Genomic DNA, 15765 nt, shown 5'->3' on the forward strand with positions numbered 1-15765 from the left:
ATCACATTAAGTATTACAGCAAAGGCTACATGACCAATTGTTGGGTATATTGGAGAGGATTATTTTCCAAGTATCAATTAAACTAGATGACCATTAAAGTCCCTTTTCTCTCTGAAATTCTGTCATCTGTGACACTTTTGACCTCATGTCTGGTACCAGAAATCCTGGGTAGTGACAAGTTCCTGGAAAGACTGGGGCCCATCATAGGTATACATTTCTTATCTCAATAGATATTATTTCAGTAATGAGGCATGTCACTGACTTAGGGGCTTCCAGTATTTGTGACCTTAAACTGTAGAGGCTGAAACCAGAGAAGGAGACATTTATCTGAACTTGGGAATTTAAAAGAAAAGGCAGAGATCTGTTCAGCATTAACTATTTTAAGGACTCAGGAGATTGCTTTGTCCAAATTCTCTCCTCCCTGAGCTGCTGTTAGTCAATGAACAGGCCTTATGGGGTGGGCATTGTGCTACAGACTGGTTTCCCCAAACCAAAATACAACAGGGTCTGCCCATTCTATCAGAGGAAAGAAATGAAGAAATATAGGAAGGGAAGAAGGAAGAAAAGAAAGGAGGAAGAAATGGAAGAAGGAAGGAAAGAAGGAAAGGAGGGAGGAAGGGAGAGAAAGAGAGGAAGAAAGAAAGGGAGGAAGGAAGAAAGGAAAAAAGGAGGAAGAGAGGAGAAAAGAGGAAAAGAAAGAAAAGAGGAAGAAGGGAAAGAAGGAAGGAAATAAAGAAGGAAAGGAAAGAGAAAGGAAGGAAGGGAAGAAGGAAGGAAGAAAAGAAGAGAGGGAATAAGGAAAAAAGGAAGAAAAGGGAGTAAGAAAAAAGGAGGAAAAGAGGAAGGAAGGGAGGGAGGGAGAGGAAAGTAGGGAAAAGAAGAGAGAGAAAGGAAGGAAGGAAAGGACAAAGGGAGGAATGAAGAAGGAAGAAGAGGAGGAAGGAAAAAAGGAAGAGGGAGAAAGGAAGGAAATTAAGGAGGAAAGAAGGAATGAAATAAGGAAATGAAGAAAGGGAGGAAGGAAGGGAAGGAGGAAAGAAAGAAGATAAGGAAGGGGGAAGAAAAGGAAGAAGACATGAAGGAAGGAAGGAAAGGAAAGGAAGAAAGGAAGAGGGAAGAAAGGAAGGAAAGAAGGAAGAGAGGGAGGGAGAAAAGAAGGAAAGATTTATTTAGTGCCTACCCTGTTCTAGGAATAGTGCTAAGTGCTTTACAAAAATTATCTCATTTCATCCTCACAACAACCCTGGGTGGTAGGTACTGTTAAGGAAACTGAGGCAGGCCACTTGCCCACGGTCACATAGCTAATAAGGATCTGAGGCTGGATTACAATTGAAGTTTTTCTAACTTCAGGCCTGTCCCTCCTTCCCCCCAGCAGCCTGTTTATACAAAATAACTGCACTGCTTACACTGACAGATGACGGGCAGGGAGAGGCATATCAACAAAGACCTCATGTAGGTGATGGTGTTGCAGTTGAACTCTGAAGGAAACTAGTGAAATTAAGAGGCAGAGGTGAGTCAAGAATCCAATCTGGGCATCTCAGCTAGCCTGGGCAAAGTCAAGGCAATGGGAGAGAGAATGCTGTGTGGGAGGATAGCAAGGGGACTGGTACAGCCTGTGGAGCAAGTGACGGGGAGCACTATATCATGCCTCTGGGAAGGTAGATCGAAGCCGAGTCCTGATGGGCTTTAAATGCCATCCAGAGAAGTTTGTATTTGACCTGGGAGGAAATAGGGAGTCACAGGTGGGTTGACACAGCCAGATGCGTGCTTTAGGAATATGCTTTGGCAGACAGTGTAGAATGATCTCAATCTGTACTGAGTTCTGGATACCACATATTAAAAAGAATATCGATAAACTAGATCTCATCCAGAGGGACGGTGACTGGGATGGCAACCATGCCATATGAGGATGAGTGGAAGAAACTGAGGCTGTTTAGCCCAGAGAAGAATTAGCAGGGGGAGGGAGTAGGCAGGACATGATTGCTAGGTTCGATTCTTTGTGAGAGGTCAGATTTATTTTGCTTGACTCAAGAGGGCAGAACCAGGTAGATGTTTCAGAGACGTTGGTTTTGGTGTAAGAAAAAACTTGCTGAGAATTATAGGTATCCATAAGTGGAGTGGGCTGCCATCTAGAGCCAACCTTACAAGTTGGAAGACAGGCTAAAGGGAATGATCAATCTCCTCCACTTCTTGTTAGTGTTCCTGAAATGAGAGCGTTATTTTCTTAGGGCTTAAATGAGCTTTTGCTTCCTCAAGGGCCTCTATATGAAAATGTAAGCATTAAGAAGAATTATTGCATCCACCATGAAAAAATGGATTATCTCACTGTACTCTACTTTGGCCAGACCACATCTGTGTTGAGTTATAAGGGGAGCGCCATGTTTCAAGAAGTACGTTGGAAAATTGGATCTCATTCAGAAATAGTCAATGAACATTGGAGTCCATGCCATATGAGGAGAATCTTCAGTATTGGTAGAAGTGGAATTAGGTTTGTTTTACTTGACCCTAGAAGGCAGAACTAAGGATTATGGGTTGATATTGATGAGAGGAGAATGTTGTTTTGATGTAAAGAAAAAGTTCCTAACAATTAGATGTGCTTAAAAGTAGGATGGGCTGTCTTGGGAAGGAGTGGCTTCCTTAGTACTGGAAGTCTCTGGTAGTAGTAGTAGTAGTAGTAGTAGTAATAGCTAACATCTCTCTCTCAATCTATCTATATATAGAGAAAGAAATGCAGCAAGAGATAGATAGATAGGGAGAGAGAGAGAGAGAGAGAGAGAGAGAGAGAGAGAGAGAGAGAGAGAGAGAGAGAGAGAGAGACTTACTATGTGCCAGGCACTCTGCTAAATGTTTTACAATTATTATCCTTACAATAACCCTAGAAGATAGGTGCTATTATTATCCCCACTTTACCCCTGAAGAAACTGAGGCAGAGATGTGCCTAGGGTTACATAGCTAACTAAATGTCTAAGGCCAGATTTGAATTCATATCTTCCTGACTGTCCACTGCCACCACTCTATCCATTGTGTAACCTAGCTGCCCCACATAAGAGACTGATGACTACTTGTTAGGGATATCATAGAGGGGATTCCTGTTCAGATACTTTTTGGACTAGGCAGCCTCTCCTGTTCATTCTTGGTAGGATAGAGTCTATGAAAATGCACCTATCCCTGGGAGGGATAACACCTCCTATTTAGATTAGTGAGTGGTCAGTGGCCAGGCTCTTTGGAAAAGAGGAAATGAGACACAGCCTAAGAGGTGGAATACTGGGCTATAAGGCAGGAGAACAGGTGAGGAGGCTTCTTGAAAGTCAGGTGGGAGTCCCCAAAGAGAGATTTCCACTTTATTTTTACCATTTAACCTCAAGTTCACACTCATCAAGTTCAACATCTTTAGATGTTGAAGGATGCATTTATGCATGCCCTGGCATCCACACCTTTTGGAGCTCTATAGAGAGGAGACGTAGAAGGAGAAGCAGTAACTAAGCTGATCCTACCTCTACCCCCATTTGCCTATTTTAGTTTCTTTCCCAGTGGGCAGTTTCCCCGATGTCTAGTTCTCCATTTCCCCAGGCAATCTTGTAATAAGAGTTGACCATTTTATCTTCTGTTATTATCTCTAGCCCTTGAAATGTCCTCCCTTATCAACTGTCGAATAATGTTCTTTCCACTAGGAAATAAGAAATACAGGTAAAGGGGTATAGAAAGTTATCTGGCCCTACAGGACAAAAGAGAAGACGGAGACAAGGGCAGAGAGGGATGATAGAAGAGAGAGCAGATTGGTCATAGGGGCAATTAGAATGCTTGGTGTTTGGGGGGGGGGGGATAAAAGGGGAGAAAATTTGTAACCCAAAATTTCATTAAAATGAATGTTAAAAGTTAAATAAATAAATTTTTAAAAAAAGAAAAGAAATGTCCTCCCTTCTCATCCTCACTCCTGTCTTACCCTGACTTTCTTCAAAGCTCAACTCAAATCTTCTTTGAAAGAAGACAGTATCTCCAAATGCTAGCACCTGCCCTAAGAATACCCCAAATTTGCCTTGCATTTATAGAATTCTGCAGTTATGTATCTTGCAAAATTCACCCTTGTTTGTACATAGTTTCTCCTGTTACAATGGGGGAAAGTCTCCCCTCAGTACAATGTCTCCCCCGTTGGAATGTGAGCTTCTTAAGGGCAGGGACTGTCTTTTGTCTTCTTTGTATCTTCAATGCTTAGCACAATGCCTGGCACATAGTGGTTACTAAACGAATACTTGGTGGTGGTTGTGTACGTGTTATATGTGAGATGCTGAGCTAAACCTAATTTCTGCCAGACTTCTCTCTAGTTGTCCTAGCAGTTTTTGCCACACAGGGAGTCCTTCACCTGGTAGTTTGGGTTTATTGAACACTGTGCTATGTGTGATCATCTCTGTGTGCAAATTCTTCAAAATAGTAATAAAAAATTAATAATAGACAGCATTTACATAGCATCTACTATATGTCAGGTGCTGTACTATTTGCTTATATTATTCCATTTGATCCTCACAACAGTTCTGTGAGGTAGGTGCTATGAGTATCCCTATTGTACATGTGAGTTTCCTCTAAGGCAAGAAGAGGTCAGATCCAGTAAATATCTGAGGCTGGATTTGAACTCAGGTTTTCCTAACTTTAGGCCTAGTGCCTTATCTGTTGTACATGCCTCTTTAAGGAGAAGTGGAAGATTTGGAGAGGCCAATATGGCTTAAGATATATTAGATATATTAAATTTCCATAGTTCCCCTCTGTAGTCAAGAGCCCCACCCATTTCCATAACAGCCATAGAAGGAGAAGAAGCTAGAGCCTTGTCTGAGAGAAATTGTACAAACATCACCAGAACCTCTGTCCCTCTACCCCCACCTCCACCCTCCTCCCACCCATGATCCTCCTTGGCCTGGAAAGCTGGCTATAGGGATAGTAATAGGTTCCTACTAAGCAGGCTGCTGGCACCCAATTGAAAGTGACCTTTCTTCTCAAATTTTCTTAGATCAAATTTTCTTCTAGATTTCCCCTTGGCCTCCATGACATTTTACTTTGTAGCTCGCTTACTTATATACATATTACATTGTCTATATACTACATCTCCATAATTAAGTTCTTTTAGCATGAAGGGCTGCTTGTTTTTTATCTTTGGCCTCTGGAGGCCCAGCACAGGGCCCAGTATACAGTAGGCATTTAGATGCAGCTAAATGGCACAGCAGATTAAACACTAGACCAGGGCAAGTCAATTAACCTCTGTCTTCCTCCATTTTCTCATTTATAAAATGGGGATAATAATAGCTCCTACTTCCCAAGGTTGTTGTGAGGATAAAAATGAAGTAATATTTGTAAAATTCATTGCAAACCTTAAAGCCTATATAAATGCCAGCTATTATGTAAATACTAGCTATTGTTTAACAGATATCTGTTGAATTAAATTGCAGATAGTTCTGGATAAGCCATCATGACAGATAATTTAATTGTGGGGCTCTTGGGCCCAAATGAGAAAAGATAACTAGTAAGGGAGACCCCTGAGATTCTTTTCCTTTTTCCTCATTGTACCTGTTCTGGGCCATTGGAGAGGTAATTTAACTTTTATACCTTAACCAAAGGCTATGGGAGGCCCCTCCTTCTTGAAAAAAGGATATTTTCTCCTTCCAGGGGAAGAGAAATAATTTTCCTCATGTGCCACGAATAGCTCCTCCTCCTTCAATGAAGATAAGCTTAATTTTCTTCCCCTCCTAATCAAAATGGAGCAAAGCCCAAGCTGTCTATTCAGGGGGAAACCAGGCAAGGATGCTTTGTATGGAGGTGATGGGGCAGAAACTGAGTTGCTCTTATAATGAGGAAAGAGTTAATTTTTTGAGCAAGTAAGGACGGGAAAGAAAAAGCATGTCTCCAGCTAGACGATACCTGGCTCTGAGTGTGGGGCAAGGACTCAAGGTTGGGAGACCCAGGCCTCAAATGGGCCCTCTGAAGCCCTACCTTAATAATAGGACATTTGTGGAAAGGAAAGGTGGGGTATTGTCAAGGGGAACACTGGCCTTTCTACCAGTCAGTGGCATTTCCTCTCCCCGCTCCTTGAGTTCCCCTCCCCCACCCAAGAACTTGCTGAATGAAGAATATTACATAGACTCAGAGCAAAAATGAAATGATTGTCATTGAATCAGATGTCAAGATAGGGACCTCAGAAGCTCAAATCCCTCATTTTACAGATGTAGAAACTGAGGCCTAGAAAATTTAAGTACTTGCTCAATATTACACAGATAGCATGTAAAAGAGCCTTATTGAGTAACTAGATGCTGTAGGTAAATAGGTAGTTTGTGACTGTTTAAAAATGGTAAACTGAGACTGGGTTGGAACTGTCACTTCTTCCTCCAACACACTCCTGTCTGAGCTCCAACCTGGTTCTTGGTTCCTTTTTAAGAAGAATAGTACTCCTTCAGACTAGGTGGTGTAATAGTTAGGGTGGTGAGGGATAGAGTCAGAGAGACCTGAGTTCAAATCCAGCCTCTTCACATGATTGTTGTAAAGATCACCTCTTTATTCGTTAAACCCCTGTTGCTAGAGAGGCTGGGGTTGGGGGCAGATGAAATAATTGTAAAACACTTAGCATAGTGCCTGGCACATGATAGGTCCTGTATATTGATATCTGTTATTATTGTTGTTAATTATGAATTCCCATACACAGAAGAAATCAAGCATAGTAACAGTGCTCAATAAAACCAACTCAGAACCTGCTGGGTTAAGGACTCTCTATTTTACAAAAACTGTCAGGGCAACTGGGAAAAAGTAGGGCAGAAAATAGGTTTAGCTCAACATCTCACATAAAACATATAATGCTATTTCATCTCAAGATGAGAGAGTTATAATATGTAATGCCATCATAAAATGTTTCTAAAAACCAGTTAGAAAATGTAAACCCGTCGCCCCAGCCTCCCGACAGCAGAATGAATTGACTAGCTTGATGGAGTTATTTAAATGGCTCTTATTTAAATGCTATTGAAGGCTGAGCTCAGTTGAAATCCTACCAGGCTACCTCATCTCTTGGTCAGGGTGAAATCAGGCATCTGCTTACTGTTTTCCATTTCAGTTGTGAAGTTCTCTGAACCCACTTCCATTTTCAAAGCATAATATTATATAGCGACTCCCCCTTGGTGTCTGCTATGTCATCACAAACCTTACCTTGACAACTGCCTGTGATGTCAATAGATGCTGGTACAGTTGGAAAAAAAAAAAAAAGAGCTAGCAGGAGCTTCTGCTGCTCCAGCCACCCCCCCTCCCCCCAGCAGCAAGATGGGCTGACATTGAGTCAATGTGGATTTAAATTGGGCATCGGCAAGAACTTGCCGACAGGATGAGCCCCACCTGTGATCATGAAGAACCAGTGAGATATTTGGTAGCAGGGCAGAGTAAGGCTCAGAACTATCTGGAAGCAGGAGAAGAAGATAGATTCAGAAGGGCATTTGTCCCAAAGACTTGGGGGATATCAAGCAAACGAGGCAGACATAGAACTATTCTCAGGGGAATAAAGGACTTCGGATGAACTTGCCTGCTTCTATGTAGATTTCAGTCACCGGCTGGAATTTATCATCTTACATCTGGGAAGATTTTCAGGAATAAACACTGGGCCCATCAACCTTCCACCTCCCTTTGGCTTCCCTTTCCCCCCATAAGCTCCCAGAGGATGCTTCTTTTCCATATTTCCTGAAGCCATGGCCAGGGTCCCCTCCACCAACTCCTAACCTCTACCATCCCTATTCCCGGACCCGAAGCCTGGTGGTATTGCCTCTTATTAAATCTGTAATCATCAAGTCTTGAGAAGAGCAACCTGGTGTAGTTTCCAAAGGGGACTTGTCATCGAGGAGATGATTACAGCCGCATCTTCATTAATTAAGCCGATGTTGCCATAGAGGGGCTGGGCAGGTTAAGGGGAAGAGGGGGGAGACTTATTCAATCAATCCCATCTCTCTGGGTGAGTACAGCAACAGCAGCAGCAGCAGCGGCAAATGAACCCAGAGTTCCTTTAACCCTTGTGGCTCCAGGCTCCTCCCAGACATTGGAAGAGCATACTTGGTTTTTCTGCCTAAGAGGGCACCATGGTCCCAGCCAAGGTGGAAGAGGTGGAGAGGACGTCTCCTTCTTGCAGTTAAAGAACTGGCATGAGTTTCTGCCATGCAGACTGGAATGCAGCTTCTATTCCCATCTCCTTCTTGCCTTTCTCTGTCTCATTAGCTCATCGAGGTCCAGCCGCCTGGAAGTTGTACACCTGCTCTGTGTGCATGTGCGTGTGTGTGTGTGTGTGTGTGTGTGTGTGTGTGTGTGTCTAATTCAGCGTTTTTTTCCTTGGGGACCTGAACTGGGATGGTTAGATCCTCTTTCCTCTTGGTGTTCCTCCCGTATGCCTCCAACCTTCAGGCATTTAAGCAGAATGCTGAAAAAGCAGCAGGCCCAGTAGAATACCCCTTTTCTCCACTGAGGGAAAGAACCCCACCCTACTCCCCAACAAGAGGTGGGAGCTGGGTAGGTGGGGTACAATCAGCAGAATCCATGTGGCCCTGCCGTGGCCCTGGGATGCGACCGTGGACCAGGGATTGTGGCCAGAGGACTTACCTCCTGGAGGGATGTTAGACTCAGGGGGCCAGTGAGACTAAGATTGCCGACTTGGGTACAGAACTGCCCAGGAAGATGTTGAAGTTTCGTGCTGATCGAAGAGTCAGGTAGGGCTTGCCCTGTCCCCTTCCCTGCACTTTGTGTGAAGGAGGGCCAGACAGGAGGAAAGCTGAAGGGGCTGGGCTGACCCAGGTGGCAGCCCAGCCCATTTGGGCTCTAGGAAAGGGGGGTGGAGGGGGTCCGTATGGGCTGAAGCGGGGAAGAGAATAGCAGTTAGGTCAATGGTTGCTGCATTGCAGTGTCTGTGAAGGAGAAACTTCATCTAGAATCGGTGTAGCTGGGACAAAGGAGAGGACATTACTTGGGAAAGTTGGTGGGTGGGAAAGTCAGGGGGAGAAGGAGAATTGTCCTTCCCTGAATTGCTGGGGAAGGATGGAGGAAAGATGTATGTTCATGTGTGCGTGTGTGTGTGTGTATGTGTACCCACAGGAAATATACAGAGCAGGAGGGGCTGGTGGATAACTCAGGGACAGAGGAAACTGGCCCTAAGTGTGACTTTGTGCTGCGAATGATAGAGAGGTTGACTTCTAGGCGCCATTGCTATCACAGACTCCCCTTTTTGGAGGTGGGGGAACAAGGAGAAGTCGTTCATGGAGGGTGATTCTTGGGACAGAGGATGCCTGAAGATGCTTAGACAGCTTTGGCTATAGGGTACTCTGTGTTGCTAGAATTTGGGGCTCATTGCTGGGTAAAGGAAGGGAGGGGTTAAGGAATAGGGGGCCCCCAAAATGAATCCTGGACCACCAGACCACACCCTGTATCCATTGCAGTAGGTGTTGGCCAGGTCTGGCCTCCTGGTTGCCAAGTTCCCCAGTTTGGACTGGGAAGTTAGTTAGATTTCCTTATTAATTGGTGAGGCCAGGTTGATTATGGTTATCACCTCAAGAAGTTCCTATATTTTTTTCTATATTCTTTGATCCACGTCAATACTTTCACCCCTCCCCCTTACTCACCTTTCTATTTTTGAAGTTGGGCCCAACTTTGGTTCCTTAAAGATAGGTGAATTGGAGTAAGAATAAAGGATGCCCCAAAGCCCATTGAGGGCTTTCAGAACTCAGCTAATCTGTATTAACCCACCGGTCTTGCCAGCTAAACTGAGATCTGTGAGGCTGGGGTGAGATGGGTGAGATCTTGATGGAGTTAGCATATTACTCTTGGACTCCTTTGTATACGTCACCTTCCTAGGAGATAAAGGCGCCAAAGCTAGAAGTGCTTTAGTCAGAGGCCTGAGTTTAATGTCTGGAATGTGTTCTACTTGGGTCCCCTTGGGTCTTAAACTCTACGTCTCAGTCTCTTCATCTGTGAAAAGAGGAACTTGGACTACTTTGATGTCCCTTCCAATTAGAAATCTACGTTTCTATAACCATGTTCTCTTTTGGAGTTAATTGCCACATAGCTTTTAAAAAAATAGTCATTTTTATTAATAGTTTTTGTTTTTACCTACATTTCCAAATGTATCCCTTCCTCCTCTCAGAGAGTCATCCCTTAGCAAGGGAAAGAACAGTTCAGTAAAACTAACTTGTTGGACAATGCCTGATGTTAAATGCAGTGTTCCATACCCTTTGTCCCCCACCTCTGTAAAGAATCCCACACAGGTGCCCTTTCATCTGCTTTCTTTGGCACCACAGTTTGGTCCTTATCATTTCACAGCGTTCAGTTGGTTTTGTTATTATTTTTACATGTTGGAGCCATTGTATATGGGCAGCAGGGTGGCTCAATGGGTAGAGTGCCAGGCCTGAAGTTGGGAAGATTCATCTTCCTGAGTTCAAATCTGGCCTCAGACACTCACTACCTGTGTGACCCTGGGCAAGTCACTTAACTCTGCCTTAGTCTCCTCATCTGTAAAATGATCTAGGGAAGGAAACGGCAAACCACTTCAGTACCTCTGCCAAGAAAACCTCAAATGGTGTCAGGAAGAGTCAGACAGGACTGAAATGACTGAACAGCAAAAGAGCAGCCATTGTGTATGTAGTCTTCCTGGTTCAGCTGACTTCACTTGACATGAGCTCATATCTCTTCCCACCATCCTCTGTATGATCATATTTGTCATTTCTTGCAGCACAGTAATATTGCATTATGTTTATGTACCACGTTTGTTAAGCTATCTCCAGTTTATTACCCTATAGCTTGTTAAGTAAAACAGTGGGTACCTTTCTATGGGTACATGTTGAGAGGAATAAAAGAAGGGCATTGGGACCAAGAGTCCACTGAGCAGCCACACCAGATCCTCTCCCTATGCCAGAGTAGAGTAGACCCTGCCCTGTCTGTCTAGGCTGCTCAGGGGTGTACATTACACAGGATGACCCAAGTCCTCATCTCTGAATGAATGTCCTTACCCTTCTCCTCTCTACCTTTACCTGGTACCCAACAGTACCTTACTTTCAGGCATATCCATTTATGACATTTACTTGGTCAGGGGAGCCCAGACAGGGGCCTCCAAGAATAGCAACTGTGATGTTGCCATCCCATCTGTCTCTGCAAAGACCCAGTGCCTAGTTAATCACCTCTCCTGTCTCCTTCCTGGCAGCCGTTCCCCCCAACACCCCTATTGCCTCCCCATCCACAGCATCCCTTAATTAGATCTGTCTGTTATGCTGTCACTCTACCCCAGGGCTTGACAGTTCCCAGGCTTTCAGGCCTCATTGAGCAGTCCTTGGTCAGGGAGATTTTTTTGTAATGAGCTTTGGGTTTGGGGTATGACTGAGTCCTTGCTCAGTATCAAAATGGGAATTAGATGATCCCATACCCCATTTAAAGAGGAGAGACTGAGGCGTGGTGGAGGAGCTGAGAGGACAGGTTTGTTTATTCATTTATCAGATGCTTATTGAGTGCCTCCTGAATTCAGGGCACCAATTGGCAAGAATTGTCCCTGGAAACAGAAGACTCACATCCTGACATTCAGCTCCAACTGTAACCCTACTTTGTTTAAGGTTGGATCTTGGAAACAATTCTGTTCTCCTCCCCAAGACATTTCCTGAGTAGTAGTGAAGGGGTCAAATATAGCCACTTTAGTCCCATAATCAGGGGTGTCTGTGAAAGGCCGACATCAACATAGGTAAACTCCCCTGAGTTCTGGGGATTCAGGAAAAAGAGTTCCTAGGACTGGAGGTGCTTGGGGTCTCATTCAGACCCCAGCTTACCTGCTTACTCTATCAGGAGTTTATAGGATCAGAGATTTAGAGCTGGAAAGGGTCTTAAAAGCCAGAGTTCAACCCTTTTATTTTAGATTAGAAAATTGAGGCACAGAAAGGTTAAATGACTTGCCCAAGGTCACGAAGCAAGTTAAATATCTGAGGATTTGACCCTAAGTCTTCTTGACTGCAGATCCAGTGATCTATCCGCCATGCCACACTGCCTCTCAGTTGAGGAAGGAGGGTAGCTCTTGTCCTGCCAACCAGTCTCCAAACATGTGCTCCATATTCTGCATTAGCCTGTGTATTATTTACCTTTCTTCTTACTCCTCTCACCTTCATATGTCCATTTCTCTTCCTCTTCCAGCCACAATGAAAGACGGAACACATTTCTGCACCCAGTGACTGGCCAGACCCCAGAAGAAAACAGAAGATTTGATTTGAAAAAGTAAGCTTGCCCTCTTTTCTGCTGCCTGTTAGGCTATTGGTACCTTCTGTGCCTTCTTCCTTTAATATCTACTGTCTATGCATCAAACGGGATGGGAAGAAAGGTATTTAGGGTATTCTTAAATACAGAAGTGTTGGGGGAACACTTCTAGTATTACATTTTCTGCTACTTTCCCCAGAACTTCCAAAGATTAGACCAGTTTACTGGAGTTTAGGCTCCATAAGGGCAGGAGCCATGCCTTACTTATCATGGCTTCTCCCTCAGTGCTGAGCATAGAGGTCAACAGACATTGGGCAATTAATGTTTGTTCAGTAAAATGTTGTTGAATGTATCTATTGGATTTAGTTTTGATGGTATGGGCTGAGGGGGAGGTCTAATATGGGTCTTGGTGACCAGAAAGGGGTTCAATTCATAATCAGAGAGGATCACATCTTGAGTAAATTATCAAGGCTAAAATCAGGCATGGAGTGGATGGCATTGCTGTTTTGGAGCATCATTTTCCTAATAATGGAGAGTAATCTTGTCCTTTATCTGGCCACTGAACCCAGATGACTCTGGAGGAGAAAGTGAGGCTGGTGACTTTGCACAGCCCTTCCTCACTTAAATCCAATTTGCTTGCAATTCATGGTATCACCTCCCTGATGACATAGTCCTCTTCTAGAGCAAAGGATAAATAACGACAGTCCTAATAATGAGAACTGAGTTAAGAACTCAAATAGGAAATCAGGTAGAAATCATAGGCAATTAAAAGACGCAGTTCTCATGATTGACTCTGACTTTTAGACTAGAGGGGAGAAAGGAGAGGGAGCTTTTGGATGTCCTGAAGCACCTTGTGGGGGCTGAGTCAATGAATGGGAGCTGCTGCTAATTTTTCAGAAAAGGAGAGAATAGAGTTCTGGGGATAATTGGAATGAGTCTTCCCCAGAATAAGATGATCTCTTGATCCCTAGGAAGTGATTTTACTTTCATTTTTTAACACTTAACATTTTGTTGATATCTTCTGTTTTTATTCACCTACATTTCCCAACGTTCCCTCTCCCTTCCTGAGCACTTTGCCTTATAACTGAGGTTAAAGTATAAAAAAGAGGGGGAAGTAGTTCAGCAAAACTAACTGACATATATAATTTTGGGGGATAGTGTATGCAATGTTCTATATCCATAATTCCCTATCTTTGCAAAGAAGTAGGGGGGGACGACGTTCAAAGTACCAATTTTCTGTTGATCCTGGCCCAATTAGGAGAAGGCAGGGAGACAGAAAAAGGAAGCAAGTGTTACTTCTTAACCATAACAGTTTCCCTCTTCTCTTCCTATCTTACTTGGGACTCAGATCTGCCTCGGACATGTCCAGTAAAACTGGTGGAAAGCGCCCGACAACCACCCCCAGTGACACAGCCAACAACAACATGGTGTCTGAGGTCCCCCCAGAGCGGCCCAGTGTCAAGGTAAGTCTTACCCCTGAGAGTCCCAGTCAAAGTCTGGGGAGATTCTAGTTAAGCCAAGGAAACCAGTCCATCTAACTAAACAGTTAACCCCAGCCCTGAGCTATCAGAAGGATCCAGATGACCTCTCTTCCCTGAGACCTCCTCCCAGTGTTCTAAAATCCCTGAAAGGTCTGGATTTTGTGTAATTTAAAAAGAAAAAATATTCTAAGCACTTTTTTTCTATTACTTCCTTTAATGCTCATAATAACCTTGTGAAGGAAGTGTCACAAGTATACTTATCCCCATTTTAAGAATGAGAAAACTGGTCCTGATAAAGTTTTCCATCCAGGGCTTTGTATTCCATTGGACTTCCCTGGAATCCCAGTATCTTATAGGATTGAAATATCCAGAATTGGATGAGACCTTAGATACCATTTAATTTAACTCTCTCACTTTTCAGATAAGGAACCTGAGCCTCAGGGAGGTTAGAAGACTTACCTAGGCTACCCCATGGATTTAAATTCAGATCTTGCAACTCCCAAGTTTGGTATTCCCAAGTTCAGTGCTTTTTAAAAGATCATTGTCTTGATTACACCAGTCCAAGAAATCTTTGCATTCATCCCCTACATCCTCAACTTCACTACTTTTGAAATTTGCCTGGATCTCTAATCCCAACCTTAGACACCAGACTTCCTGGGCCTTTCTTGATCTTGATCCTTCGTGGATTCTTGGGTCCTACCTACCTTGTCCCATTCCCTTTTGCCATTGCCCCTGCCTCTTAATACCTGGCGTAAGCATGCACTCCCTTCTTATACCAGCTGCTATACTCTTCCACACACCACAAGAACATATTTTTCTAGGGCCTCTTTACAGAGAAGAAAATTTATAATTTAGAAATAGCATACTAGGATAAGGTCATTGGAAATGCGAATTTAAAAAGTCTCCCTGGTCCTAGCCCAGGTGGGCCCTCACGTATTTAGCGATTCTGTCTAGCTACATACTCAGTTCCTGGAGGAGCATGATTCATTAAGATTCTCTCTGCGTAGAGCATCTGCTCCCTCCTGGCCCAGAGACAAGAACCATATCTTTCCTTACAGAATGCCCCTAGGCTTATTTTGGGGTGGGGGTGAAGGGGGTGAAGGGTAGGATTTATCCACCAGGGCCCTCTGGATGCAGCACATTCCCTAAGCTTGTTCAACCAATCGGGAACTCTTCTGATGGCATGGGAGGTGGGGCGAGGGCCATATTACTATGCAAATCACTTGCTATCTGAGGTATTTTCCTACCAAGAAGAAACGATAAAACAGGTACAGACAGTTCCTATGGCTTCAACAGCCAAAATAATTAAAGCTGAAACACAGATCACCCTCAAAGTGTACAAGAGGGAACTGTCCTGGGCTTCTAAGGAAAGAGGCTAAGTGATTTGTCTGGAGTCACTTAACTGAGACCAGAACTCAGATCTGTGTCCTTCCTAGTCTTAGGCTCTAGGTGCTGGGAGGGTTTTGGGGTTGGAGGAGGGAGAGAGGGAGAAAGAGGGAAAAAAGGGGAGAGAGGGAGGGAGAGGGAGGAGGAGAGGGAGGAAGGAAGGGAGAGAGGGAGGAGCAGCACCTCCAAGCAGAGGCAGCCATCTTGGGAGATGTGGCAAGGAGGTAAGAGATGTGGTGAGCAGAGTTGAGTTCTCCTCCCTTTCTTCTTCCAAGGCATCTCGAATTTCCCGCAAAGCTATAGCCTTTGGCAAACGTTCCAACTCTATGAAGCGAAACCCCAATGCTGCTGTCACGAAGAGTGGCTGGCTCTTCAAACAGGTACCTTTCCTCAATGCTCCCTGGGACACCATTCTATCCTTCTTGTACCTCTGCAGAGACTGTGGGTGGCCCCCAGGGTTCTGTCCTGGCCCTATCTTCATTTCCCTCTACCCTGCTTCACTTGATGTTCTGATTAGCCACCATGGACAGTGATATCAGCCTTCTTACTATTCCTCCAACAAGGCACACTCCACCTCTAGTGTATGGGCATTTGCCCCATACCTAGAATCTTCTCCTTACTCATTTTGCTTGACCTCCTGGCTTCCCTAGCTTCATTCAAGAACTAGATAAAGTAA

General features: G+C 44.1%; 1 protein-coding gene and 1 long non-coding RNA gene across 25 annotated transcripts in view; one reads left to right on the forward strand and one right to left on the reverse strand.

The window, feature by feature from the left end:
* The window catches only part of LOC140529443 (uncharacterized), a 32076-nt gene extending 24957 nt beyond the window's left edge, over positions 1-7119 (reverse strand). For both annotated transcript variants that reach the window (XR_011975558.1, XR_011975559.1), the window contains exon 1: positions 7031-7119. This is a non-coding gene — a long non-coding RNA (uncharacterized lncRNA). The remainder of the gene's footprint in view (positions 1-7030) is intronic.
* The window catches only part of PLEKHA6 (pleckstrin homology domain containing A6), a 218170-nt gene that overhangs the window by 149931 nt on the left and 52474 nt on the right, over positions 1-15765 (forward strand). For 22 of the 23 annotated variants that reach the window (XR_011975555.1, XM_072648090.1, XM_072648096.1 and 19 more), the window contains 3 exons: positions 12163-12243; positions 13571-13685; positions 15365-15469. Coding sequence is in view for 22 of the 23 variants with exons in the window: in XM_072648090.1 (XP_072504191.1) it covers positions 12163-12243; positions 13571-13685; positions 15365-15469 (301 nt within the window). In the remaining variant the exon portion in view is untranslated. Of the gene's footprint in view, positions 1-7119; positions 8712-12162; positions 12244-13570; positions 13686-15364; positions 15470-15765 lie in introns of those variants that run through there. The other variant, XM_072648097.1, reaches the window with a different exon arrangement.

The sequence above is a fragment of the Notamacropus eugenii genome, chromosome 2, assembly GCF_028372415.1.
Source record: "Notamacropus eugenii isolate mMacEug1 chromosome 2, mMacEug1.pri_v2, whole genome shotgun sequence".
Classification (NCBI taxonomy): Eukaryota; Metazoa; Chordata; class Mammalia; order Diprotodontia; family Macropodidae; genus Notamacropus; species Notamacropus eugenii.